This window comes from Lates calcarifer, linkage group LG23 (assembly GCF_001640805.2).
Source record: "Lates calcarifer isolate ASB-BC8 linkage group LG23, TLL_Latcal_v3, whole genome shotgun sequence".
In the NCBI taxonomy this organism is placed as follows: Eukaryota; Metazoa; Chordata; class Actinopteri; family Centropomidae; genus Lates; species Lates calcarifer.
This window is the reverse complement of record NC_066855.1, coordinates 9,329,248-9,349,020: the sequence shown is the minus strand read 5'-3', so window position 1 is coordinate 9,349,020 and position 19,773 is coordinate 9,329,248. Positions and strand designations below refer to the sequence as shown.

Sequence of the window (19,773 nt, the reverse complement as noted above, 5' to 3'; positions counted from 1 at the left end):
CCGAATCCAACTTTTATACAAGCTTTACTCATACATTCATTAGCAGTCTGTTACTGGTGGTTATCTACAGCTGCATCCTTTATTCATGTAGTAATAGTAAACATAATGAATACTTTTTCTGATATTTCAGGCTTCCTACATCTGATACAGACAGGGAGATGGAAGAGAAAGAGGCCACAGACGAACCCTCATGGAAGGAGCAGCGTGAATGTGCTGCCTTTGTAGAGGAAAAAAAGGTCAGTTTTTATTGTTAAAGGTATCCTTACCAATGTCACATTCATAACTCAGTAGGCTCAAATATGAAAGTCAACTCTGTGGATTGTGTTTTGAAAGATCGTATTTTTTACCAATACTGCTGCACTTACCACTGCATCCAATCCAATTCCAGAACTCTTACTCACCTTAACTTTGGCTCTGTTTCTCTCAGGTCTGGTTTATTTTAGGGTTTTGTTTTTGAAGTTGAAGTGCAGATTGTAATTCATGTCACCGATGCGCTTGACTCGTCTGGACAAAATGTGGTTACGTCAACCAGATCTTAAACCGATCCACACAAGTACAATGAAAGTATGCACACGTACTCTATACCACACACAAATGCTCCCTCACACCGTGCACATGGGGTTTTTCATTTAAGCATGCCACCTGGTTAGCATTGCACTTTTACACCCAGCTGGCCTCAGTGTATTCCTCTATTCCTTCATCTCCTCCTAAATCAGCACCCCCTCATAGCCTTTGACCTGCCAGCAGGACGTCTGCTGTTGTTCCAGCTGCTGCTGTAAGCGACAGCATATTGAACACACACAAAAGGGTCTATTTATATGCCTGTACATGGTTGTAATACACTGTATTTTGAAACGTGTATTAGATCAGTTAATTTACAGTAGCTTGGACTATGAAAGGCTTTGTGTCACACAGTTACAACATTACTTGACACATGGTTTTTATTACTGTGCTTTTTTTTTTCTCTGAAAACCACAACAAACACACATAATGTCCCAGACAAGTCTCACAGATGTTGTTGATAGTGGACAAATCCTTCACAGTCTGTCTTGACATGCTGTTTGTTTCTCTTTGTTTCACCCTCTCATCTTGGATTCTCACTTAACCCAGTTTTCTAATCACCACTGTCGCCCCTCTCTCAATCCCGAAGTCCTCCATTTTCATTTTCTTATCCCCCACCTTTATGTCCCTGATCTGACCTACTAACCTACAGCCTCTTGTTAACAGCACTGAAAGCACAAACAGTAGTAGCTGGAACAGGGGTATGTGTTTGTGTACATTGTTGCATATTACAGTCTTTGAGGTCTTGGGACAAGCAGTAAGAGAAGGTTCTTACTGTTTATGTGGAAACTGCTGAGGAGTTGCTGTTGGAAACTGTTGGTCTGGTCAGTTAGAGTTACGTGCTCTAATCAAGCACCATAGTATGCAATTCCTCAAATGGTACTGCAACTTTAATAGTCTTTTCCAGATATTATAAATATAATGGCTGGTAGTAAAAAAAAAAAATTCTCCCTCTCTACTTCAGCCTTCCAGTCTCCTCTCTGACAGCAACAACAAAGACGACTCTCCCCCTCCTTCTCCTCCCTGCCAGCCTGCCTCGCTGCAGCGCCAAGACTCAGGGCCCAGAGGCATCAAGGGAATCCTAAAGAAAAGCCGTTCCACCAGCGTGGAGTCCGACCACAGCGAGGGCTCGATGCCTGAGAGCACACTGCCACCGCCGCCAGCACGACAGAGCAGCGTAACCCTCAGCCACCCGGAGAGTGAGGAAGAGACGGAGGAGGCAGATGAAGAGGAGCAGCAGCATCAGGAGGAGGAGGACGAGGAGGAGGAGGAAGCAGCAGCAGAGGAGGAGGAGGAGGAGGCGGCCTATGAGGAAAATGACAGGGAGGATGAGTCATTGACCGATGATATCACGGACGGAGGGAGCTTCAGCATCGACAGGCAACAGAGGGAGGGCGGCAGCAGCAGCGATGGCAGCAGTAGAGCAAGCTTTGAGGAGATGTGGAGCCCCTCACCTGATGAGAGCCTGGATAAGACCTCCTCAGTGTCAGAGGATGTTGAGGAGCTGGAGAGCAGTTTGGATGGAAGTGTGGGCTCGTCGATCAAACAGAGGTCATTGGATGCATAATGTTAAAGTATAAGGTCTTTTGTGTCCAAAGACAGACAAAAAGACCCTCTATGCTTATGATAAACACTTAAAAGGAGTACTTCCTTTTAAGAATTTAAATTGAGTTTAGATTCATTTTCATTTGAGAGATATGACTAAAACTCACAGTAAGTGAATAAACACAGTACTATCACAGACAAAAACAGTAAGTTTAAAGTCACAGGTTCCTAAATATACAGTACAGTACTCATAACAAATATTACCATGAATTTATGACCAGATCATAAACAAAAGCAGGCCCCAGAGTAAAATGTTTCTATATCTACAATACTCAGACTTTCATAGTAGAGTTAAATTAGCCAGTACTTTTTAATACTGCCTTAAAACATTGTGTCTTTGCTACTTTCAGACTGGCAGAGTTCACTAGTGGAGGAGATGAGAAGGTTAGACTGAAGAGGCCCAAGACATCTGATCTGATCCAGAAACCACTGGCTGATCGCTTCAGTCAGCTCCACGAAGCTGAAAATGCCTGGAGGAAAAAGGTGAGCGAGTTTTTGAGTAACCTTTCCTTGTCTGCATTAGTTGGGATGAATAACAGGTCAACAAGACTTCTCCAAAATAATTTCTTTTTCATTTCTTTTGTAGTGCATTGTTTCCTATGATGATGATAACATCAGCTAATGGTGTTCTTTTTGGGGGGTGGGTACAGTGGCATTTGCTTTAATGAGCAAATCCTGCCATATGTTGAGGCTTCCCCTCAGCTTTGTGTGCAGGGAAAGAAAGGTTTGGCCATGGACGCATTTCTTCCTCTGCTGAATCAGCTTATTTCCCCTGATTTGCTGCCAAGAGGGTGTGAGGTTAGGAGGGTTTGGGGCAGGGAGGTGGTGGTGCAGCAGATTTGGGAGTGGTGATGCCAAAGCCAGAGATCCAGGGCTTAGGCAGCCTCCCAGATAGAAGGAGGAACACACCCCCTTCCCCTTGTAAAAATAAAATCCTACACCATGCCCAAACACCTGCAAACCCTCCAAGCTAATGCCTGCTTCCTTTGCTAGTTTTTACACTCTCCTCTCGTCTCCTCTCCTCAAAGTTGCTCTATAAGCAAGCTTTCATATTGTTTGTACACTTTTCATGCCTCATAAATGTCTATAAACATCCAGGGTATATAGTTTTGCACAGGTCAGCATTGGAGGGTTTTTGCTAAGGCAACTGACACATTTTGAAGTGGTGATGGAAGTGCATGCAAGTTTCTACATGTTCTTCTCCAATACAAACAAGACCACCCTCACTGAGTATTCAAGTGGAAAAAGAACATTACACTACATACCATCCCGTGGACAGTGTGCAAGTAAAGAATGATACTACAGCAGAGGGAAAAACCCTGTGTGTGCCACATGGATCACACCAACACAGTCAATTTGACACCAAAATTGAGGTGATGTCATGTTTATTTGTACGAAGCATCTCTTGGCTTGATGTCTGTCAAGATCAGTGATCCTCCTCTGGGATTTCTGGTTTGGGTTCACCCCTCATCCAAAGATGAGCTAACCTTAGAATAAATCCACTCTTTTAGCCTGGAAAAAGCCACTTTATGACTAAGTACAGGCAGCCAAAAAAATGTGAACAAATCCCCAGTCAACTAAATACTGAAAACTGATGTCATTTTACATTTGTGTGGTCTGTCTTCATCATGATAAATCAACACAAAGTCCATAAAATGTGGTGTAATTCCATTAATGGCACAAAAACTGCATCTTCAACACTCGGATGCATAACTAAGGACCAAACTGGTGTCCAAGAAGTCTGCGGATTCCTTCTTTTAAATCTATCTGAGGTTATTGCCTGTGAATTGGTCTGGGACCTGCTGTGTTCTGTGGCTGCTACTGTAGAGCTCTGGCAAACTGACTCACATTAGAGATGTAGATAATACATGGTTTAGGCTAAATTATTGGCACTGATGCCATGTCTGCATTAGCTATGGGGCATTTACTCGCATGTGACTATTCTTGATACATTTCCTTTTCTCTCTTGAAGGAAAGGCCGTCGGTTTTCATGTTTAGGCATGTTGATTTATCCCATACACTGCCAAGCCTGAGCAGATGTTGTTGCTCTTTGGTTGATATGTGGGAGACCAGGGAATGTAACATGCATGGTACACACCATGGTCATCTCCAACCACCTCCAGATGTTTCCTGTTAAGCCTGCTGAGCTATTCTGTACACCATGGTTGTGTTGTAAAGTGAGGCGTTGTTGTAAATTTAATTTAAAGAGGATCTGTTTTGTTTTGGACAATACTTGTTTATCTTGAGTTGCACTGACTGTTTGCAGCATGTCACTGGTTAATAATTAATAGTATCCAACAAAAAACAGCTGCTTTGTCCATATAAATTCATATTTGGCATCAAATTAAGTAAGTAAAATCCATACAGGCATTAAAAGAATATTCTAAAATCTACTGTTTTCTTTCAAATCCTCCAGGATTTGCTAAATGTCTAGGTTTTGTATTCCAGCGATGACTCATCGAAGACCAGTCTGACATCTCTCCACAAGTCAAAACACTGACACTGCAGCTCCCCCACAGAAACTTCCCTCCATTAAGCTTGGTGGGAAACATTGTCCCTGGTGTGTTGTTTCCCAGAAAATGGATTAGAGATAATTAACTAAAGATGAGTTGATTATCTCGAAGACATTGTGAGCCTGTTAAAAATAGACATAATCATATCATCACCCAAGGCAAGTTAATACACTGAAGGGAGCCAAGTTTTTTACCATTAAATCCACCAGTGACTCTTAATTCCAGCTTAATCATGAAGCTAGTTTTGTGCCCTGATAAGCTGGAGTGCATGCATTGCTCTCAGTTTATGGTGATATCTCCTCATGCATTATAATAAGCAATCTTGTTTCCCTTTTCCTTTCGCTCCCTCTCTCCCAAACATTCTGCCAGGCTTTAAATGACCCATGTCTGTTCTGTAGTCTTTCATGCTAAAACCCACTCACTCCAGCTGCTAATGTTGCTCTGCTATGCTTTTTCTCCTCCTTTCTCTAATAATTTCTCTTTCCTCTTCCTTTCCTCCTCCTCCTCTTTTCCATCTTTCCAGTTTCCTCTGTGCTCACCTGTGGACTCTACCCCCTTTTTTGACTTTGACACCTGCCTCTCAGCCTTTCCCTGTCCCCTTAGTCCCCTCAGGTGAGCGTTTGTGTACATATATATATATATATATATATAATGTACCATAAGCACCCCTCTGCATGGACTTAATGGCTTAATATTCCTTCTCCTCTTCTTTCTCTACCTGCACTCTTGACAGTCTCACCCTCTTTTAGGATTACAGCTGAGAAAATCAGAGCTGTCGACAACACTTGCCGTTGCTACATGAATGTGGTTTACTGGCCCTCAGTCGGTCGATATCTGTGTCAGCGGTTTGGCTGAGGTGCTGCCTGCGCCGTACAGTAAGGCAGGGCTGAGAAAAATGGTTTCCTGTGGGGGTTTGAGGCCCAGGCCCTTTCCTTTCCTCTCCTCTCTCTGGGGTCCTGTCAGGCCAAGGTATTTCCCTTCTCTGATTGACTCCAGAGATGGGCTGCTCGCTGGAGGGGCTGTGTTAGTGTGTGAGAACGCTGTTTTAACAGTTTTAGATGACCGATAGTGTGGTTTATACTGTAGCGGGACTGTACAAGGACTAAGAGACTGTAGTGTAAAAGCAATTTGAAGTTATGTTTTTGTGTTTAAAGGCACAAAAAACAGAATTTTCTCAGTCCTGTGGTACAAAAATTTGTCTTACTTGTGCACTGAAAAGCTTATCAGTACATATAAACTTAAAAACTCACATTCTCACGCATGCTGCATTCAAGATGTGCATGTGCAAAAGCATCTCTGTATCTCAGATGTGTCACATTCTCTAAAGTTATGAAATCAGCAAGAGTTCACTTTGATGTTTAGCCCCAGTGTGTTGTCTCTGTGTGCATGCCAGTGTGATTAAATGTATCTCTTTGAACTTTTGCCTCATGTCAGGCTAATATTTGACCACATCGTGCAACATGTTTGACATTAGAGCTCAAAGAAATCTGTTACCACTTGTACCTTTGCCATTGTGTGTAGTGAGGCAGAGTGTGTGCTGTATTTGAGTGGGAGATCGTTTGAAAGAAACTGGTGTTTTTCCATTCTTTCAGTACATGGCTGTTTGTATGTTTAAGCATGTTTCACATTAGTTCAGGACAAATACGAAGGATTCCTAAGACTTGTTATTTAAATCTCGCTCTCCACAGGAGGGTGGTTTTTATGGCAGTGCAGTTTCTAGCTGAAAACAAGGACTGTTGTGTACATTAAACTTTTAACCTCTTTGTCTCAGAGAGTCTCTCCAGTCACCGGGTTAGCTTACGTCTATTGTTTCAAGCAACTGCAGGTTTTGACGTGTTTAATTTAGATCTGCATGACTTCTCTGTCAAGCTTCTTTGGAAAAGCACTGAGCTGTAGATGATGTGGTAGTTTCCTGTAACTGTATAAAGTGGTATCTATAAACATAATGTAGAGGATTTGGTGCTTTTTCTTTGTCATACATGATGAATACACAATTGTTTAAATATCTTTGTGCAGTTTTAGTCTGTTGGTCAGATAAAACAAGCAGCTTGAAAACATCACCTTCAGCTCTGGGAAATTATAATGAGAATTTTTCACTGCTTTCTGGCATTTTAACTGGGTGAGAGGTGGAGAACACCTTAGACAAGGTCACAGTATATCACAGGGCTCTATTCCTGATGTAGCTCATTAAAAATTCACTTTTCAACAGTTCACGTTTCAACTGTTGTGACCTAATACCAGAAAGATATTGAAGTCTGCTATTTCATAAAACACTGAATTTTCAGTATTACCTATTATTTGCTTGTTCCTGTTATTGTAGGGCTAAACAATCAACCTTGAAACTGTGATGGAAAAATGTTTTAACAAGCTGTAGAAAATTTTACTACAAGTACAGAACCAGTCTTTATTTGCTAGGTCTAAAAGAAAAACACAAGCTGGTCATCTGTAGATGATTAAGGCTAATTCTGTGAGTTGGCAAGACTAGAAAATTAAGACCCCTACCTGTTCTCATGCTCTTTCCGTGCCAGTGTCTGTATTATTAACCCTGGAGTTTGGACTCTGGAGGTCCTCAATTATTATCCATTATCTGTGTGTTGCTTCTCCTTTTCTCAAATATCTTGTTTAATACAGATTACACATTTTACAGCCTCTAATTTTGTTTTGAAATACATTTTATGTCAGAATTGGAGGATAAACTACTTATTCTGCAAGGAGACTCTTCCTGTTCTGATGCCACACTGACATCAGTCTGGCTTCAGGTCACCTTTATCCAAACATCTTTTTCTCTTTAAAGCTGCTGACATCTGCGACTGTTTAAGTTGACTTTTCAGCACATACAGTAAAGATGATGTTACAAGTTACAGTATGACAGTCAGGCCATCTTTCATCCACAAAGAAAATTCCTCTGTGACTTTAACAAGCTTTTTGGTTTTGGGATTCTCAGTCTTGTTTGTTATTTACTTTTATGTCATGCAGTACACACTGTCCTGCTGTTGCCTTCAGATGACTAAATGCTGCATGTTACACACCCTATACAGCACAAGTATGAGAATTTATAGTAAATAATTATAGTTGTGAGAGTTTGCGATGCTCTTTTTGTTTGGTTTTTTGGTCTTCTGTCTGTTTAGTCAGCAGTTGGTTACCCTCTGCATCATAGTGTTTGTCTGCTTGGAATTTGTTTTCTCTGTGTGTTTCTCCTGCTGATTCATAGTGCTGTCTCCTCTGCCTGTAACCCACAGCAGAAAGGAAGTCCCCACTCATGGTACATTACACACAGTGAATTGCTCATTATTAGTGAAGGAATAAGGAGTGGCAGCCAGTAAAAACCCAGGCAGGGCCATAAAATGCTTCAAATATTTAGGAGTGGAATATCATTAATTACTGTAACACAGCTCCTGGGGTCCGGCGGGACCAGGGGGCCCAGTAAACCTCTGCTAATTCATTTTTAATGGTGGAGTTCAGGTGCAAAAATGGCAGTAGAAGTAAATCACTTAAGGAAAGCTCTACTGAGTACAGGGTGATGGATGGTTTTGGTACATAAACAGGGATTTTGGTGTTTTATTGTCAGGACTTAACATTCGTCATGTTATTTTTTGTTTTAAAGATAAAGTTTGAATTACTCAGTAAAAACATCTGTGGAGGTAGTTGTTTTTGGAAGAAGCTACACCTCCACACACTCCAGAAATAATTACAAAAGTCATGGCATTGCTCATAGTTTCCTATTAAATGAATTTCTGCTTGTGTTGTTGCTTCACCATCTTCTTTCATCATCACTGGTAGTCTCTCGTATCCTTATGCAACCTTTGTTGCCTGCTCATGCTTATGTCACTGTGTCCTCATATGTAACTGTCTGATCCCATTTCAAATACAAACTGTCAAATAGACAGTAGAGTAAAAGACTTAAAATGAGTCTCAATGCTATTTCTGAAATTGAATTATATTATCACAGAAGTCTAATGTAGACGTGGAGCCCAAGATGTCGCTGGTAGAGAGGATGAAGATCCTCAAGGAGAAGGAGGAGCAGTGGAAGAGCAAAGGCAAAGGAGCAGCCAACGACTCCATCCAGTTCACTGTGGCTGGACGCATGGCCAAGAGAGGTGTGTTCTGCTGCTGTGATAGGCCAAGTCATCGAGCTGCGTGGCTCTTGTATTTCTTCCAGTGTCTTGCAGCCCTAATTCTCCCCTTGTGCTCCACCAGGTCTTGTGTCAGACACAGGAAAGGAGGAGTCACCTCTTATTTCTCTCAAGAAGTCAAATGCCACACCTGTGAAGCCACATGAAGGTACGGGTACAGTCTGTGAGTCGCTCAGTTACTCAATCAGCAGGAGTTCAAATGTATTAATACTTGAACTAGACTCTTGTGGCCATGTGTGTCTCTAAGTGCTACTAATTTGATAAACTCTCAAAGCCACAGTTTCTCAAACCTCTGTTTGTTTCTGCTGCACAGAAATCTCCAGCAGAACTGATGTCAAGGTGGAGGGAGATAAAAGACTCGACAAGCTTGAGTCCTTCCTAGACAAGCTCCACAATAAAGGTACAATCCCCCTGTTTGCTCTTTTACCACCACATTTATTAATCATTACGAACTCCATACACTCTTCACCAAAGGCATCATGAGCAAAAGATCTATGTAACGCTTCCTGTTCCATCCTTCCTGTTTCCTCGTGTCACCGCGGGCTGGTTAGGTGTGAGCAAAAGCAAAACATCCACCATCGAGGTTACGGCGGAGACTGAGAAAGAGGTGATGACCCTGGATGATGAGGAGACGTTCGGCAACTTCTACAAATCTATCTCACCCTCCACACTCCAGGACTCCACTGTGGTCGTTACTGAGGAGGACCTCGGCCAGATTCAGGCCAATACACCAAAGTTAGTTCATAACAATCATCAATTAATTTGTGGAAGTATATATATATCCTTATTCTTAATAACATTGTCTGTACTGTATTGGCAAAATCAATCTTGTTTTTAGATTTCTCTTTAAAGTAGTATAACATTTCTTTAACTGAAATGAGAATGTTGGTCAGTTTCTCGTCCCTTATTGCTGGTCTATATAATTTCCACTGTTTTGTGTATGAATGTCTTAAGGCTCACCTCAGCTGTAGCAGAACATAAGCGCGCTGTGCGACCAGCCCGGAGAAATCAGGGCTCCAGGAACCCTCTGCGGGCTCTGGCTGCCCGCAACGACCTCCGGCAGGTCTACACCGAACAGAGGCTTAATGTAGCCACAGTAGAGACCAAGAGGATCCAAGTGGAGAGAAGTAAGACTGCTCAAACTTACCTACTTTGGCACTGCTAAGGTTCTTACCCTAGCTGAACTTAAGAGTCTTAGATGCTCAACAGCTTTAAAGAATCCGTCAAAAGTTAAAGCCACAAAAATATGAATAGGAAAACTGGCAAAAAAATGTGATTACACTCAATAAATATTTCCTTTTAATATTTTCTGTATTTGGGAGCCATAATGTATTCATTTTAAGTTCATTTTATATTTAAGTTACACAAGACATTGCTTCTCGATTCTTTAGATTAACAGAAGCTACTTGTTGTCACTTTCAGTTTCAGATGGATTTTTAATTGAATTATTGTGAATACAAGCATGCGTAATTTCATTCTGCTGCACTGCTGTCACAGCGACACTAACTCAGGCTGAACTCTTAGGGACCTGGTTATATGTATATGTGGCCAAATAAATCACCTTTTTCTAGCATAAATTTAGTCAAGGAAATTGCATTTGTCATCCCTTACCTGATTACAGGAAGGGGGTTTACATGAAGAAGCCTGCAGAAAGCCGACAGTAATGCAGTTACTGAGGTGTATGTACAGTGACCTGCTGCTTGCATGATTTTTATATTCAGTTCCTCTCTATACCTATTCTTCACAGACTAGGCTGACCTCAGAGATTTTTTCACAGTCTACACAAGAGGAAACAAGACAGCCATACATGCTGTTTAGTGCAGGTCATCATGAAAGAAGAAAAAAAAACACATCCTGTCTTTTATGATCTGTGCTAAAGCTTTGTTTGTGGTTTTTATTTGTTGATGGCAGATTAGATTGAGACAGACATGATTCAAAACACTTTATTATTTCAACCTGCATCCTGTTGTCACTGATAATTGTGTCACCAGTCGTCTCGCTTGCTCTCCCCACCCAGTGGCAAAACACTCCAACCTGGCCGACGTGGCCTTGGCGGGCCTCGCCAGTAAAGAGAACTTCCGCAAGGTCAGCCTACGCAGCGTCAAGTCCACCGACGTTGTGACCAACAACAGCGCACTGCCTTTCAACAAGCTCATGCTCATTCGCATTAAAGGTCAGAAACACAAGAGAATATGCTGTGTACTTGTTTTCATTGTTGGTTTGATGTTTGGTGATCTAGCACCTTTAACCATTTATTATGAAGAGGAAATGACAAAACACAACTGCTGCTAATGAGAAGCTCTCAAGCGTGTTTCTTCTAGTGTTGCTTAAGAATATGAAGTTCATAAACCAGGCTGCTTTGTTGCTGTTTGCAGGTCGGAGGCACGTCCAGGTGCGCTTGGTGGAGCCCACAGCCCGCTCTCTAAACAGTGGCGACTGCTTCCTTCTCATAACACCAAAGCACTGCTTCATGTGGAGTGGAGAGTTTGCCAACGTCATTGAGAAAGCTAAGGTAGTGAACGTCACGCATACTTGGCTAGACAGATCTCAGAAGCAGCTTTGACAGGTCTGGACAGGTGCTGTTACATCTTGATAAAGTTTAAACCAAACAAAAATGCTTCACAGTGAAATTCAATTGGATTTTTACATTTCCAGCCCAGGGGATATACAAGTCCAGACTTCTTGCATATCTTCTCTCCTTGATCTGCCTGAGAGATAGATTTTCCACATTGATGCAGTTGTAACATGTACATTATGCTCTGTCTGACCAGGCATCAGAGATGGCATCGTTTGTTCAGGCCAAGAGGGACCTCGGCTGTAAGGCTCCTCAGGTGACGGTGCTGGAGGAGGGCATCAACACTGAGAGCAGATGGGCCAGAGAGTTCTGGAGCCTGCTGGGAGGAAAAACCAAATACAGAGGTACATATGTTCTTTAGAGCTGTGTCGATGCTCTCTGACTCTGGGCTTGGATTACCATTTGAGGGATTATCTGTCTAACCATTCTGCCCCCCACCCCCTGCTGTCCTACGCATATGTTTACTCTGCTTTTTGTGCTGTGTGTGTGTGTGTTGTAGGGGCAGGGGAGCCAGAGGAAGATGAACTGTATGAGAGTGGGGTGCTAGACTCTAATGGGGTGTACAGACTCCAGGGAGACAAACTGGTGCCTCACGATGAGGCCTGGGCCTCCATCCCAAGCGTCTCCTTGCTCAACTCTAAGGAGGTAACACCACTATGAGAGTAATGACCTCATAAAAGCTTGGGATCTGCATAGAAATGTAGGAAAATGTATGTTTTTTGTTGTTTTACATGTTGTAATAACTGCAATGACACCCTGGACTTTCTCTGTTCTCTCTCCCGTTTCCTGCTGCTGCCCACATTAGGTCTTGGTGTTTGACTTTGGCAGTGAAGTGTATGTGTGGCACGGGAAAGATGTGCCCTTGGGTGACAGAAAAGTTGCCGTCAAATTGGGCAAACAGCTCTACAGCGGCAGCTACGACTACAGCAACTGCAGAGTCAACCCTTTAGATGCCTCCTGCTTAAATAAGGATGTGCCTCTGTGAGTAGACAGACTAAAACTTTTGAGACTATTATATGTTATTGGTTGTGTTATTGTAGCCCCTAGTGGTTTTATTTTGCCAGTACAGCTGCACAGAGAAGACTCTTTTCTTTCTTCTTCTTCTTTTCAATGATGTAGTGTGTGTGATTTTGTGTGTGATATCCAGGCAGGGGGAGGGTCGTCCAAGCTGGGCTCTGTTTGGCCGATTGTCAGAGCACAATGAGACATCACTGTTCAGAGAGAAGTTCCTGGACTGGGCTGAGAGGAAGAAAGAGGAATTGGCTCAAGCTGAAGAAATCAAGGTAGACTAGATCAGACTCACTGTAGCATGTATGCATTTAAACATATCATTAACGGTGACTGTCGATATCTGATTGTTTTAAAGGAATTAAGATACAACATTGTTCATGCTGTAGCTCCTCAATTGATGAATATACTTAAGAAGAAAAGTAACAACTTTAAAATCGACTGATTTGACTCTTTGTCTGCTCAGAGCCCAGTCCATTCCACTGTCCGCTCTCCGCTCGACTTGGACCTGCAGCCGTGTGACGCCAGGGCCCTGCTGGACAACGAGCCTGAGCCGGTGAAGACGGTTCTGGAGGGAGTTGACGTCCAGCGGGGCCACGGCCTGGTGAGGACAGGAGGACGGGAGGCAGGCCGGAGTTGGCCACAGTAGCCGTAGACACCTGGCACATCAAAGAGCACAGTGAGGAGGAACTGCCAAAAGAGAGCCTGGGCCAGCTACACGAGGGCGATGCCTACATCATCCGCTGGAAGTACTCTGTCACCACACTCGGTGAGTCATGCTTTCGTGAAATGGGATCTTTGAATACAATGTAAAATTAGAAGACAGGCATTAGCGTGACATTTCAGGGTCGCCTCAATCCAGAAACGGAAGCACAAGTCTTGATTTCATGCACTGGGTTCATTGTGATTCTGTTCTGTCAGTGGGGAAGCGGCAAAAACCCGGGGAGCTGAGCGCCGGGGCTCCTGGAAGAGAGAGGACGGCCTGCTTTTTCTGGCAGGGCCGGCACTCCAGCATCAGCGAGAAAGGAACCTCAGCTCTGATGACAGTGGAGCTTGGCAGCCACAGGGGGTCACAAGTGAGTATCAGTTTCACCACAGCTGCACACAATCAATGAAACACACTAATGGCTGTGCGTTGAGGTAGTAAATGATATGTGTGACTCTCTTCATCTGATTGTATTGGATTTGTGTGGATCCAGGTGTTGGTGACTCAGGGGAAGGAGCTACCATGCTTCCTCCAGCTCTTCCAAGGAGGTTTAATCATCCACAAAGGCAGCAGAGAAGACAGTGCAAACAACACAGGTAAAAAAAAAAAAAAAAAAAACAAAACACACACACACACTTGTGCCCATGACTCCAGGATAGGCTCAGAACTCTAACTTCTAACCATGTGTGTGTCCACTAGGTGGCTGGAGGTTGTTCTGCGTCCGTGGTGAGGAAGACGTAGAGGCCTCGCTGGTGGAGGTGGTCTGCCAGCACGCCAGCCTGCGGTCCCGTGCCAGCCTGGTGCTCCTCAATGCTCAGAAAGCTCAACTCTACCTGTGGCACGGCTGCAAAGCACACGCTGGAGCCAGGCAGGTGGCCAAAAAAGCCGCAGACAAACTAACCCAGAGGTAAGGCTCATGCAGCTGTGTATAATGGATGGACCAACGGCCGCCGTGGTGGACCAACTGTTTTCTGTGTTCCTCGTTAAGGCGTCCCTCAGAGTTGGGCCTGAGCAGCACCAGCAGCGTGAAAGTGGAGGAGGTGGAGGAAGGGGCCGAACCCTCGGAGTTTGTGAAAGCTCTGGGCCCGCTGGACAAGAAGGCCTACGACTGCATGCTCCAGGGTGCGTCTTCACATTCACACACCACTTAAAAGCCTCACTCAGAAACCTCCCACATTCCCAGCAAGAGAGCTCATTAATGAGACGCATGCGTTTCTGTCTACAGATCCAGGGAAGTACAACTACACACCCCGGCTGTTCCGGCTGAGTGCCAGCTCCGGGGTGTTTGAAGGGGAGGAGCAGCTGTATCCCGCACGGGTGCCAGAGGGAGTCATGGCGATGCCTTTCCTGCAGGAAAACCTCTACTCCACACAGCAGCCAGGTACCACACAACTATAGCAATGTTACAGTGCAGCAAATTATTGTGTGTATTATTTGTCTGATGTTTTTATGAGACCAAACATCCCACTGTCTTTCTGGGATATAAATGAATGTAGAACTATTTCTGGTATGTTAGAATAAGTTTAAATTGCCAACTTGAGTCAGTACTAGATAACAAATGCACAGTATCTATATAATGTTTGATCCTTCCTCAAAAAAGAAATACAAAATTAAATTTGTTTTCCAGCAGGTGGAGAGTATTTATTTGATTAAAAGTTATTCTTAGGTTGTATGTCAGTGGCTGTACTGTAAAAGCCCACTATCTGATATTTTCTAAGCATCTTAGATCATCTATACATATACATTTTAGAGATTCATCTTGAAAAAGACTTTGTTCTTTTTCAGAGAGATCTTTTGCAAAAATAAACAGTTTGTCTTGGCAGATTTTTTTTATCTAGAACACACAAAGAAGCACAGCAAAAGTAATTACATTCAGTCACACATTGTTCTCTGTTTGAACCTTGGACTGATGAAAACTTAACAATAAGGTGCTGAGTTTCAAAAGACTCTTTAAATACGCCTCCATGTTGATGGATTTGTTTTATTGTTGGGACTTAATGTGCAACCTTCTAGCCTCCGCAACAACTACAGTACACTTTATTACCCCTCTGTGCTCTAATTTCCTGTCTGTTATTATTTCTCCAGCCCTGTTCCTGCTAGATAACCGGATGGAGGTGTACCTGTGGCAGGGCTGGCAGCCTGAAGACACACAGTGCACCGGCTCTGCAAAGATGCGCTGGGACAACGAGAGGAAATGTGCCATGGAGACTGTGCTGCAGTACTGCAAAGGTCAGAGTTCACAGGCAGGAATTTTGGATAAAGGTTTATCAGGGCTGAAATGTATATTTACTAGAGCGGGTGCTCTGCTTTCTTTCCAATGTGATCAGCTGTGGTGTACATCAAAAATAATTCCCTCATACATTGATTGTTTATGTCAGTCTAAAATTACCTTAAGTGAACCAATCTTGCATCTAAATAATGATTTGTGTGCTTTTGTGTTTTAATATTGATGTATTTTCAGCTGTCTACAGTCATTGACATTAAGTACATAATTAGATAATCTTCTAAAAACACTTAGACATAGATTTTTTAATGCAATTTTTTCCATCTTGTAGAAGTTGGTCGTTGTCTGAAGTTGGAGCTGGAGTCAAATGCATCACCACCACCTTAGTATTTTAGTTTTCATCTCTTCTCCAATGGAGCTTTTTTTCCTGATTTACAGAGAAGAACCCTCGGCGCCCCCCTCTGGCTTATCTGGTCCTGGCAGGCTGTGAACCCCTCACCTTCACCAACATCTTCCCTTACTGGGAGAAGGATACCAACATCACTTCAAAGGTGGGAGACTTTTTTTTTCATCACGGTGTATCTGTTTTTCAGTATCACAGCTTAGACCAGAGACCGACTGATGAAAGCCGTGTCGTCGACTCCAGAAAGAATCTAAATTATCTCACTCAACAGGATCTATTCGGGTAAAGTGCAGTCCCCCACGAGTGTCATCTAAAAGTTGCAATGCAGAATCACTTAGAGTAAAGTGTTTTTCAAAACACAGACACATACACATACAGTGCAGCAGAGCTAATTCCTAATAAAAAATATCTATGAAGGATGAAATGCCTGTCTGACTGCCTCTGTAGCAAAGAGAGATAAAGTTAATCAAATCAGCAGCCTTTGAGTTTCCCATAAGCCTCATTAAACTCACAAACAATGTAGTATATTACCTACTGGCATGAATTTAAAACTGAGTAAACAGAGAAATGGGAAGTACAGTACTTCAGTTTTACATTTGTTTACCTGCTATAATTTATATGTGTATGTGCAGATTGAGAGCTCCAAGAACAAGGTAATCTTGGTGAAGGAGGCGCTGTCTAAGCTCAGTAAGCAGCAATACTCCATCGAGGAGCTCACCAGCAAACCACTGCCAGAGGGAGTGGACCCTCTGCGCCTGGAGGATTACCTGTCCGACGAGGACTTCAAGGTAGGACACACCTAGTGACTCCCGTAGGATCTCTCGGACCAAAAAGTTACCTTAAGTCACGTTCAATCCGTCATGTGACATTTTTTCTGTCGATGTTTTGCAGACGCTTCTTGAGATGAGTCGAGTCGAGTTCAACGCCCTGCCAAACTGGAAGCAAAAGAACCTGAAGAAAAGCAAGGGTCTGTTTTGAAACTAATCTTTTGTACTCAAACTTGCCTTTTCTTTATGTTCTCAGCAGTTTTTCTGGAGGTTTTTTTATTCCAAGAAAAAAAAAATTATGTCCTTATTTTGTAAAGGGTAAAGAAAAACAAATGTACAATTTTGTTCAAATGTTGATCTATTTTTAAAAACAATGCCATTTTTAATGTTTCCCTGTGTCATTTAAATATTTTAGCCAACAATTATGTGCAATTGTTAATCTTTTTGTTGTTTTTCTTGTATGGTAAAAATAGTTAACCTCACAATATAAATATGTAATATACTATAAATGAATGTGTTTTATGTTTACTCCAAACATGTTGGTTATTTTGGGTGCGAATGTGTTTGTATGAGAATTGCCTGTGGTTTAAAGCTGAGGGAGTTATTCACTGATTTTTACATTTCATGGAGAAAGTCAGCTCCGTTTAGTGGGATTAAATTGTTTGGCTACACTTTGAGGTTGACAAAGGAAAGAAGAAAAGCAAAACAAATCAAAGTTTAGAGAACAATCTCTATAATTAGTGGTCGTTGAATGAAATGTGATGGTGTCAAACCAAGACTGTATTTTAGCCGTCTCGTGCTATAATTGTAACAACAAAAATAATCTGTTTTTATCCTTTTATCTTTTTCTACTGTAACCAAAAAAGTATCTTCCAAAGATTTCCATATTAATCACTGTTATGAGGTATTATTTTTGTCATCAGATTGTGACCTCATGAAGAGCAGAAATTGGTCAAAATTGAAACATTAATCTTTTCAGCTATTACACAGATACAACTGACTGTAGTCAGCATCACTGAAACCCATACAATTTTAAGTTTGGTACTGAATATTTCCTGGTTCTCATGAATAACTGCGTGTGTGCCAGTGATGGCAGCCCTCTGATAAACTGGTTGTTTGGGACCAAAACTAATCTTTTTGCCTTGTTATAAATGTTTTGTGTTTGTGTTTGTGTGTGAGTGTGTGTGTGTGTGCATAAATGTACAACAAAAGTATTAAGTGTGTGTATGTAAGAGAGACAGTGAGAGAAACTGCAGTATAAACTGCCTTTTATTGCAAAACCTGTGCTCCCTGTTATGTTCATTGTATAGAACATACTGTCAGTATGACTGCCTGTAATGTGTGAATTAGGAGACTCTCTGCATGATCACAAACATGTTTAACAATCCTATATTCATTTGTTGGAATATGCGTCTTTTTTGTGATACATAGGATCTGCATTATATGTGGACGCAGTGACCAGGCCAGCTTTTATTTCTTGGCACATAAAAATGAACATTGGTGTTAGGGAAATGAGAAGCTGATGCTCAGTATTCCCTTTTTAAATAAAATATTTTTAAAATGTTCATTTGTGATCTTCTTATAAGCAGCATCAGCATCTTCACAAACAAGATCTATAGGGCCTTTTTTTTCACAGTAGGAAACACGATAAAATTAACAATGGCTCACTGGGACACTTGAGTAGAACAAAGGCATTGTTAATGTTATTAGTTCTTTACCTACTCTGGCAAGACTATATGTCTGCTGTGAAAAGACCCATTGGGATCAATAATCCAACAGCAGCTGCAGTACAAACACAACATTGTACTTCTTTAGAACAGCTAATCACATTTATTTAGTTTATTGATGGTTGGTTTTAGATGTAGAAATGAGCATCCTTTGTTGTGGGCTTGAGAAGTAGACATTTTCCTGCATGTGTTCCTCACTTAGAATGCTTTAAAGCTCAAAGTCTGTAATGGCTACACAAGCTCTTACAGCACTTGGACATGATGTCAGTTGAGCATCTAAACTTTTATAGTGAAGCAGTAAAACATTACAACATTACAGAGCCAACTATTTTTCTAAACATCTTCATAGGTCTTTTTTCATGACCGGCATTTAGACTTGTCATAGCAGGACAAGTACAGGTGGAGCCAATCACATTTCCCATGGCTCCATTTCATTAAGAGGTCTCAAAAAGCTCTGCCAGTGAACCACCATGCACAACACCAGAGCTGGAACAGGTCCATCTAAATTTAATAGAGCCAGTATTAATGTAGCATTAGTGACACCTGTGTTTTACAAGTCGAAATGTCAACAGCCTGTGAGAATAGTCTTTGCTGGATTAGATTAGATGGATCAAATGCTTAGAATTTATTTGGAGTTGTGTTTGTCCTCTTCATTGATGTAAGTCTAACACTCATTCTCCTTTTAGCTCTGTTTTTGGTCTCCACCGAGCAGAGCAGTGAGAGTGAACTGAAAAGTTGGAACAGTAGTTATGGGCCGGAAAACCAAAACACTGCAGAGACGCTCTGTAGGACTGAGGATAACAGTAGAGTCCAGTGATTCCAGTGACTCTGGATTCAACTCTATTAGTGACCCCTGTCATATACAAGATGATGAAAAATAAAGAAGTCAAAGCTTCTTTCATTTCTTGCCTTAAATCCATAAAAATACTGGAATCAGCCAACACAATATTCACAGGGAATGAATATACCAGACCTCAATGTCTTCAGTATCTACATCTGCAATATCTGCATCTCTCATTGTGCTACCGTGTAGTGAGGGAAGACGTTATCTCAGTTTTTTAAAGGACTTCCTGAAGCAAACCTTTGCAAACTACTGCATTAGGTAATAGGTAATCGTGACTGTCATGTTCATATTGAACCAGCAGGGGGTGTGGTCCTGTCCAACCTTGACCCCCTTTGTAAACCATTTTCCTTTAAAATCGGTGCAGTCTTTCGGGCCATGCATAATCAAAAAGTGATGAGTAGAGAATGAAACATTTAAAACAAAATTGTTTTAGTTTGTGGGTGGAACATTGCGTCGGAAGCGATCATGAATATCCATTATGATCTGCCTGACTCATGCATTGCAATAGCTGTTTTAAACAACACCTGCTTGGTTTCTTATTCAGCACAGCTGTGCATAAGACATGCAGGGTCACTGACATACAGTATATCCAAACACATGGATATAGATGTGTGTTATATAAAGGACACACTTATTCAAACATAAACCAGCTTTGCATCGCTTCCCCACACAGCCACATATCACACTGATGCCAACAAACAGGCCTA

At 42.1% G+C, this 19,773-nt stretch overlaps 1 protein-coding gene across 1 annotated transcript; it reads left to right on the top strand.

Annotated features, from left to right (window-relative positions):
* The first annotated feature begins 133 nt into the window (after positions 1-133).
* On the top strand, positions 134-18,060 carry svild (supervillin d). Its single transcript, XM_018661595.2, is given in 25 exon segments — positions 134-236; positions 1,526-2,112; positions 2,517-2,649; positions 8,629-8,776; positions 8,877-8,960; positions 9,126-9,212; positions 9,364-9,547; positions 9,767-9,939; positions 10,830-10,985; positions 11,188-11,324; positions 11,584-11,731; positions 11,887-12,032; positions 12,193-12,368; positions 12,535-12,670; positions 12,862-13,026; positions 13,029-13,164; positions 13,317-13,471; positions 13,595-13,697; positions 13,801-14,008; positions 14,090-14,223; positions 14,327-14,482; positions 15,187-15,330; positions 15,764-15,876; positions 16,361-16,516; positions 16,620-18,060. Coding segments are annotated over 25 exon segments (3,930 nt in total). The 5' UTR covers positions 134-158; the 3' UTR covers positions 16,707-18,060.
* The last annotated feature ends 1,713 nt before the right edge of the window (positions 18,061-19,773 follow it).